General features: G+C 42.0%; 1 protein-coding gene across 1 annotated transcript in view; it reads right to left on the bottom strand.

Annotated features, from left to right (window-relative positions):
• Positions 1-201: 201 nt before the first annotated feature.
• rab12 (RAB12, member RAS oncogene family) overlaps positions 202-15480 on the bottom strand; it is a 62100-nt gene continuing 46821 nt past the window's right edge. Inside the window, exons 4-6 of the mRNA XM_060905346.1 lie at positions 10097-10186; positions 3786-3890; positions 202-1489 (exon numbers count right to left, since the gene is read on the bottom strand). Of these exons, the coding sequence (XP_060761329.1) occupies positions 1382-1489; positions 3786-3890; positions 10097-10186 (303 nt within the window). The 3' untranslated portion in view covers positions 202-1381. The remainder of the gene's footprint in view (positions 1490-3785; positions 3891-10096; positions 10187-15480) is intronic.

Below are 15480 nucleotides of genomic sequence, written 5' to 3'. Positions count from 1 at the left end.
TCCAAAGACATGCAGGTTAGGTTAACTGGTGGCTCTAAATTGACCGTAGGTGTGAATGTGAGTGTGAATGGTTGTCTGTGTCTATGTGTCAGCCCTGTGATGACCTGGCGACTTGTCCAGGGTGTACCCCGCCTTTCGCCCGTAGTCAGCTGGGATAGGCTCCAGCTCGCCTGCGACCCTGTAGAAGGATAAAGCGGCTAGAGATAATGAGATGAGATGGCAAATTATTATGGCATGTTACAAAAAAAAAAAAAAAATTGGAGACAAGGACTCGGATCTACGAGTCCGAATGCAGTTAATGTACGAGTCCGAGTCTGTGTCATCGGTGCTCAAATCCAAGTCAAAGTCAAGTCACGAGGCCTTAAAACGAGGGCACGAGTCGGACTCGAGTCCTCCAAGCCTGATGTCATCGACTCGGCTCATCTTTTTCCCCCGTGTAGCCCTTTCAAATTAAAGCGTTCCGGTTCTTTTAGTGTCCTAATCTCAGCTGCGAGTGCAGATTGTAGTGCAGGAGCGTGAAGAACCAGAATACTGACTCTTCTCCAGACCGAGGCTGTAAGTCTGACCATCTTCTGTCAGGAAATAACCGGAATTGGAAACGTTTATACAGATTTACCATATTTGCTAAGAAGAAAATTACATTTTCGACTGGCTTAAAACTGAGGCTTGCGGACTCTCAAACTTAACGTATCCTTTCTCCTTCAGTGAATTACACTGATTTGTATTTGGTTCGACTGTAAATGTCGTAGCAGGAAACCCGAGTGTACTGAGGGATCATACGTACGTGTACGCTCCTCCGAAACGACACTCTTTCCTGGATGGTGACTCACTCAGGAGAAAAGAAGAGCTGTTTGATTCAGGAAGTCTGATCCGACTCGCCCAGCTTTAAATCAAATCAATAGAAGACTTGAGGTCATGCGAGTGCACCTGATCACCGAGATGCTGCGTTCTTAAAGAGTGCGCTAATGCTGACGACTGAAACTGAGGAAGCTTGTGAAGTGTCTTCCCCCCCTTACGCTGAACTGGGGATTATATATCCATCTATCTATCTCTCAGACGCTGTATGTGTAGGTGTGTATGCAGCTATACGGTCAGCGCAAGAGAAGTCATTCTGGATTTTCACGGCGTTGGAAACCTAACAGCGGCGTTGTACGGATAAAGTCTAAAACTTGTGAAGTGGTGGATTATTCTGAACGTTCTTGCTCCTGGAGCTGCCCTCGTACTCCACATGCCCTGGAGTGCACAGCTCCCTGCAGGTAGCAAGGCCTCAGTGCGGGTGCACTGCACCCCCTGGTGGTCAGTTGCTGGAAACGCAGGGGGCTGAGAAGAGAGGGGGAGGGGAAGGGAGGGGGGTTCTGGAGAAGGAGGACCGAGATGAGGCTCAACAGCAGCGCATGCGAGGAGGCGGCAGTTCTGGGGGCACTTCAGGCTCGGGCTGAAGGGAAAGGACGCTGTTGGAGAGTTCTCTACTGGGCACTTCTAGAGGCATCTGCACAAACAAGGAACATTGAGGACACAAATTATACAAATCTGCTGTAGGACTGAAAAACAGTTATTTTAAAAAAAAAAAGTTTTATTCAAGCTGACAGAAAACGTCCCCCCTCTACTGGATGAGTAAAAACTAGGACCATCAACCGATTAAAATATTTAATCATGATTAAATGTAGACCGCCTGTCAGAGTTGAAGTCGAGGTCATAAAAGGAATTTTCTCCGACACCCAATTGTTTTTGTTTAGTGGACCAAAAGCTACCGAATTCGAATCGCAGACTTCCAATTTTATTTATTTATTTTTTAAAAACAGAACAAATTAATGAATTTCGAGCCCTAAATTCTCCGTTATTTTTTCCTGCTTCACCATGACCCAATACAAGATACTACGTCATTCATGACGTGGTGGGCTTCCCCCGTTCGCGCAAGGCATTGTGGGATACAAATTTGAAACAGGAGCGAGTGTGCGAATGAAACGTGAAAGACCGACTACAGTAACGGAAAGCAAGAAGGAAAGACGTTATGTTATACGCGAAGGAAAGGAAACGCAGGACCAAACTAATGGCGCTCAGCAAGCACCTCGGTGTGATCAGCTGTTCGTTTAGCGACAGAGTGATGGAACGGTTAGCGCACAGTCAGAAGTAAACCTGCGTATGCGCTCACGCACGGACTTCCTCTGTCTGCTTGACTGCGCGAAGCGAGCGATTTCATGCGCATTATTTGCTCGGGAATCCGCTCAAATTAAATAACTTCCCAGCCACAGAATGGCCTGATACTTTGAGATATTACAGAAATAAACATACATCACAATGACCAAATTTAATCGACTTTATGAAATTGAAAGGCTGTCTAGCTTTAACGGCATTATTGGGGATGGATGGATGGATGGCTTTATTTATTTAACACCAAACACTGAGGCCCTGTCCACATGGCAACGGATTCAGGTGAATCTGATAAAATTGTTTATCGTTTCGGCCTGGTGTCCACCCGGCACCGGCGTTTTGGGTGCCCCAAAACGAAATCTTTTGAGAACGGGTCCCAGAGTGGAAAAATCTGGCAACGGCACCGTTTCGAAGTCGTCTGGATGAGTAGAACGGATTTGTTTACGATGACGTCACAACCACATGACTGTCGGTGCTTCACGCCGGGTAGAAGTGTAACGAACTCGATGCGAGTTGTCAACAAATCCTATAACTTGGTTCATGAAACGCGCTTACAAAATATTTTCACTGTGAATATTTATTGTGTAATGGTGCAAAGTGAGAGAATAGCCCTTAGGGCAGAGTCTTTAGTCCAAACACTGCGGAAGCTAATGTGGCTAATGCTACAGAAGAAGGGGTTTATGTGCATGCGTCTACTTCTATTGTTCTGGTGTCTCCGATGGGACCGTCTTACAGCGTAAGAGGTGTGGCATGTGTATTGCATCGTTTTCAGCAAGCGTTGCGTTGCCATATGGACCTGAAATTTAACTGATCCGTTGCCCATGTGGACGCGATATTTAAAAAAAAAAAAAAAAATCTCGTTGCCGTTGTCGTGTGGATGTAGCCTGAGTAGGGATGGGTTTCCCAAAAGCATCATAGCACAAAGATCATCGTTAAATGGTCGACCGAGCATCACAAAGAACACTTTCTCTCTCCCCTAGTTAAGATGCTCTTAGTGTTAAGACGCTCTTGGGAAACCCACCACAGATTAATACTATGCACAAATCTAATGGTGATGATACACGGGGCAACTTTTTGGGCAATGTTGCCGAGCAATGTTGCTGGGCAATTGCGTTTTGACTCTTTTCTATTGAGATTGGGCAACATTGTTTCTTTCTGAATGGTTTTGATAATCTCTGGCAACTTTTTGAGATAAGCCAATCAGAACGCGAGTATCGAGTCATGTGACCTCCGGTGAGGTTCGGATCAGAAATTTCAAACAAATATGGCGGCCGCTCAGTGTCAGTGGAGTGAAGAGATGGAGAGACTCCTCATCTGTTTTTACGCCGGTAAGTTGTTATTTTAATATTCTATATGGAGGAATTTACCTCACCAAAGCTCTAAAAAACAACAGACAGCTTGATTAAATGGTCACAGCAAAAATTAAGACGTCGATTTTTTTTTAGCTAACTGTAAACTGCCGTTGCTAACTGTTGTTGCCCATTGTTAGTTGCCCTGAAAAGTTGCCCTGTGTCTCACCTAGTTGCCCGTTGCCAGCAACACTGCCCAAAAAGTTGCCCCGTGTATCATCACCTTTAGACTGTATACGTCAATAACTGTGTTTAAACAGAGAATTAAAATCAAACAATACTGACCTTGCTCAAAATATCATCCACTAGCTTGAGAAAGATCTCGTCCACGTTGAAGTTGTCCTTGGCGCTGGCCTCGCAGAATCGCATCCCTGATATCCGTGAGGCAAACTGCCAATCAGGACACAAAGCACAGATTCCCAGCTTACAAACATCATCTAACAGGACTGAACAGTGGCAACTGTTACTGTCTGATGCTCAACCATTCATTTGTTTACGACCAAGACGATTGGTCAGGTCTTGTTTTTGCACCTGAGTGCTATAAACCCTAAACACAGGACATCTTTTATGGACTTGACATACTGAGGATAAATCAAGCAATGTTCACTCAAGTTTAATGCTAGTGGAGGATACAGATTCCATGTTATTGCCAGTAACCTGAATTCAAGTTTAAAGTGACGCAGGCCGATTTATTAAAAAGATGAATAGAGCGGCGGCTACAATTATCGACACCTTAACGATCTTTTGGCCGTTGCAAAAGTAGAAAAGACTTTCGATACGTAAATTGTGCATGAATAATTACTCAACCGATTACTTAGCATATCAGATCATGTGACACCGTTCCACAATTATCGACAACTTTGTCCACAGTTAGACACCCAGATGATTATTTATAAAAAAATAATATCATCAGTATGTGGTATTAAAGGGCATATTCTGGACCAATTTCGTTTTTTTTTTTTTTATATATATGAAAGTCTGTCCCTTTACACACTCATCCAGAAGGGTAATTTTGCACAAGGCCATCTGTCTACAGCAGAAAAAAATAAAATAAAACACGTCTGGAAAAATCCCAAGGGAGTCTGGAGCCAGAATCGTGACGTCACCTGCGGAAGCGCCAGCAGGCTGCGCGAGCTTTGCACGGTTTCAGTGCACAGCCTGTGTAGACCAAGCGCTCCCATTTCTCTCTCGTTGTCCGGTCTTTTGGGAAACGATGAGTACTAATCCCATCAAGATTGGTGTTGCTACACCCTCCTACGATACATCTGTTAACCATTTTAATAATTACACGATAACGTTGAAGAAATTTGCAGAAAACCACCAGGTCGTTTTCTCATAAACAAACCAGCGCTGACGTAGGATTCAGAAGGAGGCGTCCCGCACGCGACGTCACGAAAATCAATGTTTCCCGGGAAATCCAAATGCCAAGTTTTTTCAGAGGCGGACCAATTCGCCTCAAATGGCTTGATTTCAACTGAATTTTTCTGGTATTGCGCAAGATAAAAAAAAATTGCAGAGAATGCAGAATGTTACAGATATTTGACCAAAGTTTAATATAAAATAGGAGAATTACATTGATCTTGCTCCTGAATTTACCCGTGATATGCACTTTAAGTGAACAAAACAGTTATTTAAAATTTGTTTTACATGGACTTATATTTAGTACAAAATATCTTTCATATAAACATATGGATGTGGGTGCTGACGTAAACGAGGAAATAATTCTAATGTTTGTCAACAAATGAAATGATAATGTTTAACCTGCGTCAGAAAATCTTTGTTTCGCTTTCTACCCACTTTCTAAGTATTTTCGTAAATCACATTTTGTTAATCCTTCGTTGTTGTTTGTATTAATTTCTAGTTTTGTAGTTTACCAATAAATGCCAACAGGCAATTGATATTGTAACCGCATGAACATCCAGGTCAAAGGTCGCATGCTATTCCTTGAACCGAAATATAAAATGTCTACCGATATTGTAATATGTGGTAGATATTTACAACAAGCTGCAAAAAATATATTTTCCGAATGGAACAGAAAAATCTGAATATTTCAAGCGTGTAATTTTTTTTTTTTATATGCTCGGAATTTAATTCTAGTCTAATTCTATTTATTGCAATTGGATTCCAAATACTCTATAAACATTCCATTCTGTTACGAATCAGAAAAAATATTTATAAAATCACAGCACTTTTATTATTATTATTAAAAAAAAAAAAGTACTTCAACAAACAATGTTAAACAAAAGATCGATCCATAACAGTTGTAAATGTCACTGAATTCCACAGCGTGTCGATAACGGTGGACACCGGTGAAAGTAAGGACCATTTTCGACACCTCACGTGACTTCTCAAACGCGCGTTTAGATACAAAATGGCGACTGTTAAATGAAAGAGTAAAAAACAAAGTAGGTTTCGACAAGGAGATCATGAAACATATCGGTGAATTTGAGAAGTAAAAACATGTCCATGATCTTTCCACCATGCTTACCTGCGATGATAACGTACGGGTTTGGCTCAAATTGCTGATCGTGCTTTAAAAAAAATTAAATAAATAAAATTCCATATCAGGTAACGAGCTGTGCCATCAGACGACAAGTTCAAAGGGCAGGGCGGGTCTTCCGGTTGATTAATTAACCGATAATTGTTGTAACTGAAACTCACCTTTTGTAAAATTGTTTTTTATTGGCAAATCTGAAAAGGTGTCAATAATTATAGCCACTGCTCTAGTACCCTGTGGAGCTAGAATAACCCCTGGGTCCTCATGCCTGTGAAGGAGAATGAGCTGGAAAAACACTGCGCGCTAATGTTTACGCTTGGGTACGGACACGGCTGAAGTTTATTCTCATTATAATATTATAATGGGGCGGCACGGTGGTGTAGTGGTTAGCGCTGTCGCCTCACAGCAAGAAGGTCTGGGTTCGAGCCCCGTGGCCGGCGAGGGCCTTTCTGTGTGGAGTTTGCATGTTCTCCCCGTGTCCGCGTGGGTTTCCTCCGGGTGCTCCGGTTTCCCCCACAGTCCAAAGACATGCAGGTTAGGTTAACTGGTGACTCTAAATTGACCGTAGGTGTGAATGTGAGTGTGAATGGTTGTCTGTGTCTATGTGTCAGCCCTGTGATGACCTGGCGACTTGTCCAGGATGTACCCCGCCTTTCGCCCGTAGTCAACTGGGATAGGCTCCAGCTTGCCTGCAACCCTGTAGAACAGGATAAAGCGGCTAGAGATAATGAGATAATATTATAATGAGCGCGGTCGCAACAAACATGGCGGAACCGGCAGCCTTCGATATAGAAACGAGCGCTCGAAATCTTTCAAGCTCGCAGGTGCGTTTAGATTTGGAATATTTCAATTCTCATTTTTATAAAAATATTTTTTCTAAATATTTCAATTTGCTTCGATTTAGGAGTCCTGGTTCGAGCTGGGCGACCCGCGATGTTTGCTGTGGCTCTGCGGTCGCGACGTTTGACCCGACCGGCGCGTTTTTTCCGAACTGGTTGCCAAGGGTTTAAAACAGACTAACACGCACGGCATTCGGAAATAAAATGTATCGAAACAAGATGAGGCCATTATTAAAAAATGTTCCGTTTCCGGTCCACCGGCCGGGTGAGTGCCGTTTGTGCGGTTGAAATTTTTTTTTTTAATGCCGGTTTTGAGATTTTTTTCGGGTTCGTAAATCTAAACTCGAACTTGACATTTCCGCATTCCCAGGGCTTTCCACTAAGGCTCATACTAGCCAGCCATGTCAAATAAGTAGCCAGCCGGGGGGGGGGAGTAAACACAAAATAAACTCCTGTGCACGCAGTTCCCAGGATTAAATGTATTTTCCACAGACCATTTATTTATTCACTTTACTCAAATACAAAGTAAAATGGCAATAAATCTTCTTTCTTTTCTTGCGTATTGCATCATGAGGCGTTCCTGGCTTGTAAATCTCTTATTTTCGGTGCATGACACATTCACGCAGCTGAGCATGCTATGAATTAACAACGACAACGGTCTGCAGTGGGGCTACACAATTACACACTCCGCGAACATTTCTCCATTTGTGTATGAAAATACACTCCAACCACTCAGTTTGGCTTCATTTACAACCAACGGTGTCTTTTGATGCCAGCACGTAATTGAACGAGAGAAGACTGGTTTACCGGAGACAAAATAAGCGTCATCTCTGCTTCTGTTCCCTCCGACACACTACTGCCTCCGCCGAGTGCACGCGCACTCTGAACTGAATCAGCTCTGCGCATGCGCCGTGCGGCACAAAAAAATGGCAGCCACCATGAAGGAAGGCGATCCGGAGTTTTCAAACATTTGCTGAAGTGTGAAATCGCAAAATGGTATTCTAGCGAACAACAAAATAATAAAGATTCAGAAAAACAAATCATTCAGTGATCATTTTAATAGTGTAATTTCATCCGAACTAGGCCTAACGCTCGATTTAGAACTACAAAAAGTCCGTGTGTCGGACATTTTACCGTATTTTTCAGACTATAAGTCGCACTTTTTTTCATGGTTCGGCTGGCCATGCGACTTATACTCCGGTGCGACGTATATATGGTTTTTTGTTTTTTTTTTCACCGCGGAATAACTGGAGCTGATGCCGAGTCTGACGACAGCCACGCAGAAGAAGAGGAAACGGCGCTTCGTCTGCCGCTGGAGTTGGCAGAGTTGTTCAGAAGCGACACCGAGGATGAGGAATTCAATGGATTTGCTGATTTGGAGTGAAATCATCAGCTTGATAAACTTGATTGACCTGTGTTTTATTATTAATGATAGGCCTATAGTTATTTAAATAAGTTATGTAGTGATTTTAGGCAGTGCTTAATTTGTGAAGTGGGAGGTCCCAGAACGCAGGAGGTGGGTGGGTCCGGCGACTCAAAAAAAAAAAAAAAAAAAAAGGTGGGGGGTGGTTTACTATAACTTTACGCACACGCGCTTATTGTGTGTGTAAAAAAATAATATCAGACATTATGATCTTAGAAAACGCTTTAGTGACGAACAGTTACAGACAGTAATATGTCGTGATATGTTATAAAATATTATTTTTATTAGGCTATATATTAAATTATATATTAAATTTATCTTCTAAAATAACAGACTACTCGTATCACAACCGGTTTATTTCACCATTGGAGATCAGATCACACAAGACATGAGTTAAATGACTCATTTTAAGGATTTAAGTAGGGTATTTAAAAGCGGTTGTTGTTTTTTTTTTTTCACTAGACGGTTGTCTTTGGAGATGATATACCTATAGCCTACTTGACCTCTGATTTAATGAAATAAAATTCGACAAAAATGAAGAATGACTCTCCTCGATGATGACTACAGCTTTAATAACACAGATGAAAGAGCCATGGGGCGATAATAAGCCCTACCGGTAAAAATATTCTAAAAGCAAACTGATTAATGCATCAGTAATAGGCTACTAATATTAGTTATAATAATAATATAGGCTATTAGTAATAACGATAGTGATAGTATTAAAGATAGTAGTAGATATTTAAAATAATCAGACTAGGCTACTTACAGGGCAAAGGGTGCGTTATCACTGCTCAGCTGTTCGTTTATTAAATAAACAATGCAGTCGCGCAGTAACCGCGCGCCGCTTATCAGATACAATCACAGATTCTATGGATAGAATAACCCTTCAAAAAAGTGCGACTTATAGTCCGGTGCGACGTATATATGTTTTTTTAGTCTTCATAATGCATTTTTTGGCTGATGCGACTTAAACTCTGGAGCGACGCATAGTCCGGAAAATACGGTAAGTACCTTTGTAAAAGTTTTGCAAATGTTGCAGTCAGCATTTAAAATGCTAACTTAGTTTTTGTACAAGTTTCAGTTGATTAAACTGTCATTTTATTAAATGTGTCTGCTTTTGTAATAAAAAAAAAGTACTGAAAGAAAAAGCAAACACAGCATTGCGATTTCTTATCCATCCATCCATATATTAAAAAAAAAAAAAATCCCTCCCGACTGAAAATTTTTTTGCTCACCCGGTGGACAGGAAACGGATTTTTTTTTAAGGATGGCCTGATGCATCGCAGCTACGGGGATGGGTATCAGCTCAAACAATTCAAATTCAGAAAGGGGAGCGGCTTCGATAATTCCTGAACCAGTACGTCGACCTGTGTCACTTTAAAACAGTAGGCAAACCGTACTCAGGATAAAATACACCCTGAAGAAACCAAGTTAACTTTGGATCCATTACAGTTTGTTTTTAAACCATGCCCTTTCGGACTTCCTCTCACCACCTACGCTAAAAGGAGGGTGTGGTAAGGAAAGCGCTTTTCTAAAACTGGCTGTCACACAGCCGAGCCAAATCAAACGATGTATTCGGGAGTTATTTCAGTCTACAGTTATTCAGAACTTGGGTGTAATTTGTCGTCACTGTTCGGATAAAAAGGTTGCACCGATCACAATACCTTCATGCCACATTCTTCTCCTCAAGTCCACAAAGGCTCATTACAAGCTGATAAAGGAACGCAGTGGCTCAGAAAATATTGTGTCATGGATTTCAGTCCTCAACAAGGGTGTGTTTAAAAAAAAACAAAAAAACCCTACCCAGTGCTACACGGAGCTGATGAGACGCACTCACCCTCTCGGCCTGCTGTCGTGCGATGACGCGGTCGGCCTCGCAGTCCAGCTTGTTCCCGACCAATAGGAGCTCTGCGTCCTCCGATGCGTACTGCAGAACACACAAATTGATTTTGACCATAATGGAGCAGCCCTGTGACGAGCATTGCGTCCAAACCTACATTAGGGTCCCGAGAACAGTTTGTATTTCGCCATTTATGAAAACAAGACACTCAAATTACATTTTCTTTCAGAACACATTTTTAGAAACTAAACGTGAGGGAAATAAAATAACCCGAAATCAAATAGAGTTTGTAAAAAGACTCAAGGATTACACTTCCTTCAAATCAAATGAGTCAAAAATTTGGACACCCCTACTCATTCGTAGGTTGTTGTTTTTTTTTCTGGATTTTGTATCCTCTACTACGTTGTAGAACAATACACTATGAAATAACATTTGGAACATACAGTTGTGCTCATAAGTTTACATACCCTGGCAGAATTTTTGCTTTCTTGGCCTTTTTTCAGAGAATATGAATGATGACACAAAAACTTTTTCCCCCCACTCATGGTTAGTGGTTGGGTGAAGCCATTTATTGATAAACAACTGTGTTTTCTATTTTTAAATCATAAATCACAACAACAAAAAAAAACATCCAAATGACCCTGGTCAAAAGTTTACATACCCCGGTTCTTAATACCGTGTATTGCCCCCTCTAACATCAATGACAGCCTGAAGTCATTTGTGGTAGTTGTGGATGAGGCTCTTTATTTTCTCAGATGGTAAAGCTGCCCATTCTTCTGGGCAAAAAGCCTCCAGTTCCTGTAAATCCCTGGGCTGTCTTGCATGAACTGCGCGTTTGAGATCTCCCCAGAGTGGCTCAATGATATTGAGGTCAGGAGACTGATACCCCTTTTCCACCAAATCAGTTCCAGGGCTGGTTCGGGGCCAGTGCTGTTGCTGGTTCACAACTCGTTCAACTTGCGAGCCAGCTGAGAACCAGTTTGCTTTTCCATAGCTCGTGGTGCTAAGGGAAGCCACGTCATTACGTCGCTGTATACATCAGTTACGTCGCTACGTTTGCATAAACCTTGGCGCGAATACCGAAGCAAAAACAATACGGAAGAAGCAGCAGCAGCAACAATAATAATAAATGACTTCGCGTTTGTACAGCTGCTGCTTCTCGTCGCTTAAAAATGGCGATCTTTCGCGGTCTTGTTATTGTTGTTGGTCTTAACAACTCCGCCCCCCCGCTGACGTAAGCGGTTCTTTCCTCTGGCCCAGCAGAGAGTTGGTGCTAGCCTGGAACCGGTTTTTCTGGCCCCAGAGCCAGTTCTTTGTCAGTGGAAACAGAAAACCTGGTTCCAAACTAAGCACTGGCCCCGAACCAGCCCTGGAACTGCTTTGGTGGCAAAGGGGCAAGAGATGGCCACTCCAGAACCTTCACTTTGTTCTGCTGTAGCCAATGACAGGTCGACTTGGCCTTGTGTTCTGGATCGTTGTCATGTTGGAACGTCCAAGTGTGTCCCATGCGCAGCTTCCGGGCTGATGAGTGCAAATTTGCCTGCAGTATTTGCTGATAACGTGCTGCATTCATCTTTCCTTCAACTGTGACCAAGTTTCCTGTGCCTTTGTAGCTCACACTTCCCCAAAACATCAGCGATCCACCTCCGTGCTTTACAGTCAGAATGGTGTTCCTTTCATCATAGGCCTTGTTGACACCTCTCCAAATGTAACGTTTATGGTTGTGGCCAAAAAGTTCAATTTTGGTCTCGTCACTCCAAATTACCTTGTTCCAGAAGTTTTGAGGCTCGTCTCTGTGCTGTTTGGCGTATTGTAGGCGAGATACTTTGTGGCGTTTGCTTGGTTTTAACAGAGCCCCTGATTTTCCATTTGTTAATCACAGTTTGAACACTGCTGACTGGCATTATCAATTCCTTGGATATCTTTTTGTGTCCCTTTCCTGTTTTATACAGTTCAGCTACCTTTTCCCGTAGACAATTCTTTTGCTTTCCCCACGACTCAGAATCCAGAAACGTCAGTGGCTGGATGAAAGATGTAAGAGTCTGTCTGGATCCCAGAAACTCACTCAGCTTTTATGCACACACACTAATTACAAGCAAACAGATCACAGGTGAGGACGTTACCTTTCGTAGCCGTTCAAACCCATTTGTGTCAACTTCTGTGCATGTTATCAGGCCAAAATCACCAGGGTATGTGAACTTTTGATCAGGGTCATTTGGGTAGTTTCTGTTGTCATTATGATTTAAAAAGAGAAAACACAGTCGTTTGACAATAAATGGTTTCACCCAACCACTAAGCATGAGTGGAAAAGATGTTTTTGTGTCATCATTCATATTCTCAAAGAATCATATGCCCCTTTTCCACCAAAGCAGTTCCAAGGCTGGTTCGGGGCCAGTGCTTAGTTTGGAACCGGGTTTTCTGTTTCCACTTAGGGCTGTGCCGATAGACGATGCCATCGTCCATCGACGATGGTGGTCATCCATCACGATGGAGAGCCACCATCATGATACCACGCCCCCTCCTGTCATAATCATGCATATACGGTATCATCTGGGCCTATTTAACCTAAAAAGTTAGTTTTTTGTTAGTTTAGTTAGTTTTGTTTAATATATAAATATATAACATATAATTATAAATACATAATTATATAAATCATTATAAAGTAATATCCTATTACCGCTTGTTCACGTAGGCTATGGTGCAGGGACGTGCTAGTGAACATAACGTGGTTACACAAATACAGTATGCTACTAATAATACATTTTGACTTCATTTTTTTAGCCTACACTATACTTTTAATGTAAAATTTGTCATGTTGTTCAAACAAATAGCCACTATTAACGACTTCAGTCGGGAAATATTGCACCCCAAACGGCAGTGAAGCGCAGACTTCGGCAGAAGTCAAATAACTTTAATCTGGTAAATAGGCCTACTTTCAGACACAAAACGGTCCACTCTAAGCCATAATGTCAAACCAAATGGAAGAATGAAGGTGATTCTGACAAATGTAAAGACAGTAAAAAAAAACAATATTAAATCATGATTTTAAAAGCTGGTGCAATAATTCAAACACTAATAAATTGGAAAAATTAGCGCGTTCAAGTGCGCACTAAAGGCCAAAACGCATCTTCAATTGATATGGTGTAAATAAACAATGAGTAATAGCTTAAGTGTAGTTTCTTCTCATAGTTTGAATACTAGTCTTTCATTGCTAGAGCTGATTAATATCTTGCCGTGATCAGTGAGTGCTCGGGGAGGTTCATTTCCACCTGCGCTTTGCGCAGCTCATTTCTCCGAAGCCAGCTGTGCGCAAACGCAGTGTTGACTGCTCAGCAAACTCCAAACGCTCGGTCTGTACTGGCCCTCTGTTGCGCAAGCGAGTTGGTTATGGCCAGGTTCAAATTGTGCCCAAAACAACTTAACCACGGCCATTTCAATTGCCTGATGGCTGCGACAATATTCGCCCCGTTGTTGCAGGCGATCTTTTTCTCCTCTATTTTCCATTCGGCAAGTGTCTCGCGCAATGCGTCTTCTAAATTGTCCGCTGAATGTGTCTCTGGCATGAAACTCGTCTGCAGGCATTTGGACTGCATTGCCCACTCTCGGTCCACATAATGTACGATAGCTGACATATAGGGGCATCATGTTGCAGCTGGACCACATATCCGTTATCAAGGCCAAATATTCCACATCACCTAGCGCCTTTTTTTTCTTTACGTGCCAAAGCCTCGGATGAGTATTTAATACTTTTAATAATAATAATAATAATAATAATAATAATAATAATATAAATAATAATAATATATTTAATAATGTGGTATTAAAATCCCCCCCCGCCCACGATATGATCGTCCATCACGATGTTTGCACTGTAAACATTGTCGATGCCAATTAAGGGGACATCGCACAGCCCTGTTTCCACTGACAAAGAACTGGCTCTGGAGCCAAAAAAACCGGTTCCAGGCTAGCACCAACTCTCTGCTGGGCCAGAGGAAAGAACCGCTTACGTCAGCGGGGGGGGTGGGGGGTGGAGTTGTTAAGACCAACAACAATAACAAGCAGTGTTGGGCACGTTACTTTCAAAAAGTAATTAGTTATAGTTACTAGTTACTTTTCCCAAAAAGTAACTGAGTTAGTAACGGAGTTACTTTGTCATAAAAGTAACTAATTACCAAGGAAAGTGATTGTTCTGTTACATTTTGTTACCCCCCCCCCAAAAAAAAATCAAATTAAATTCAATTAGTGTAATCATAATAAAAGTGAATGTTAAATGTGTTTAATGACTGAAATGGACACTTAACAGAACCGATTAGTAACATTATCTACACTATACTAATATTTGTGTGGGACAATGTGAGAAGACATCTATCAAATTTAATATTTTTTTGTAGTTATTAAAATTATGTTACTAATTACTGGCCACTGACGAGGACAAACGCTTTGTTCCTCGACATAATGTGCATTGCACGTACACATTTTTGCCTTTTATTTCAAGTAATGAAAAGTAATGGCTGTATTTCCAGTGTGAAAGCGCAGTGCTGGGCTGACCGCTCGCCATCGCTGTGTCTTCTGATTGAAAGAGTGCGCAGTAGTGCAGTAGGCATGGCCTACCTACGGATGTTGTCCAAATCTACTCCGATTGGCTTACTGTGCCGTTGTCTCGCGTCTCCCCGCCCCACGCTAAAGCAGAGTAAAGAAAGGCTGAACGAGCAGCGTGCCAGATGAAAACAGCTTTAATAAAGTAACGCATAGTATTTTATTGTAAGTAACGGGAACGGCGTTATAACGATGTAAAAAGTAATTAGTTAGCTTACTCGTTACTAAAAAAAGTAACGCCGTTAGTAACGCTGTTTATTTCTAACGCCGTTATTCCCATTGCTGATAACAAGACCGCGAAAGATCGCCATTTTTAAGCGACGAGAAGCAGCAGCTGTACAAACGCGAAGTCATCCATTATTATTATTGTTGTTGTTGCTGCTGCTGCTTCTTCCGTGTTGTTTTTGCTTCGATATTCGCGCCAAGGTTTATGCAAACGTAGTGACGTAACTGACATATACAACGATGTAACTGACGTATACAGCGACATAATGACGTGGCTTCCCTTAGCACCGCGAGCTATGGAAAAGCAAACTGGTTCTCAGCTGGCTCGCAAGTTGAACGAGTTGTGAACCAGCACCAGCCCCGAACCAGCCCTGGAACTGATTTGGTGGAAAAGGGGTAATAGACTCTGCCAGGGTATGTAAACTTATGAGCACAACTGTATATGGAATTATATGGCCAACAAAAAACAAACATGATCAACTCTATCCCTGCGCTCTCGCTTAGATCAGAAACCAAGCAATCGAAGGAATAGGACACTTATTATGAATGTTGACTTCAAC

The sequence above is a fragment of the Neoarius graeffei genome, chromosome 23 (genome assembly GCF_027579695.1).
Source record: "Neoarius graeffei isolate fNeoGra1 chromosome 23, fNeoGra1.pri, whole genome shotgun sequence".
NCBI classification, from domain to species: Eukaryota; Metazoa; Chordata; class Actinopteri; order Siluriformes; family Ariidae; genus Neoarius; species Neoarius graeffei.
Note: the sequence above shows the minus strand (reverse complement) of the source record. Positions and strands in the feature narration are given on the sequence as shown.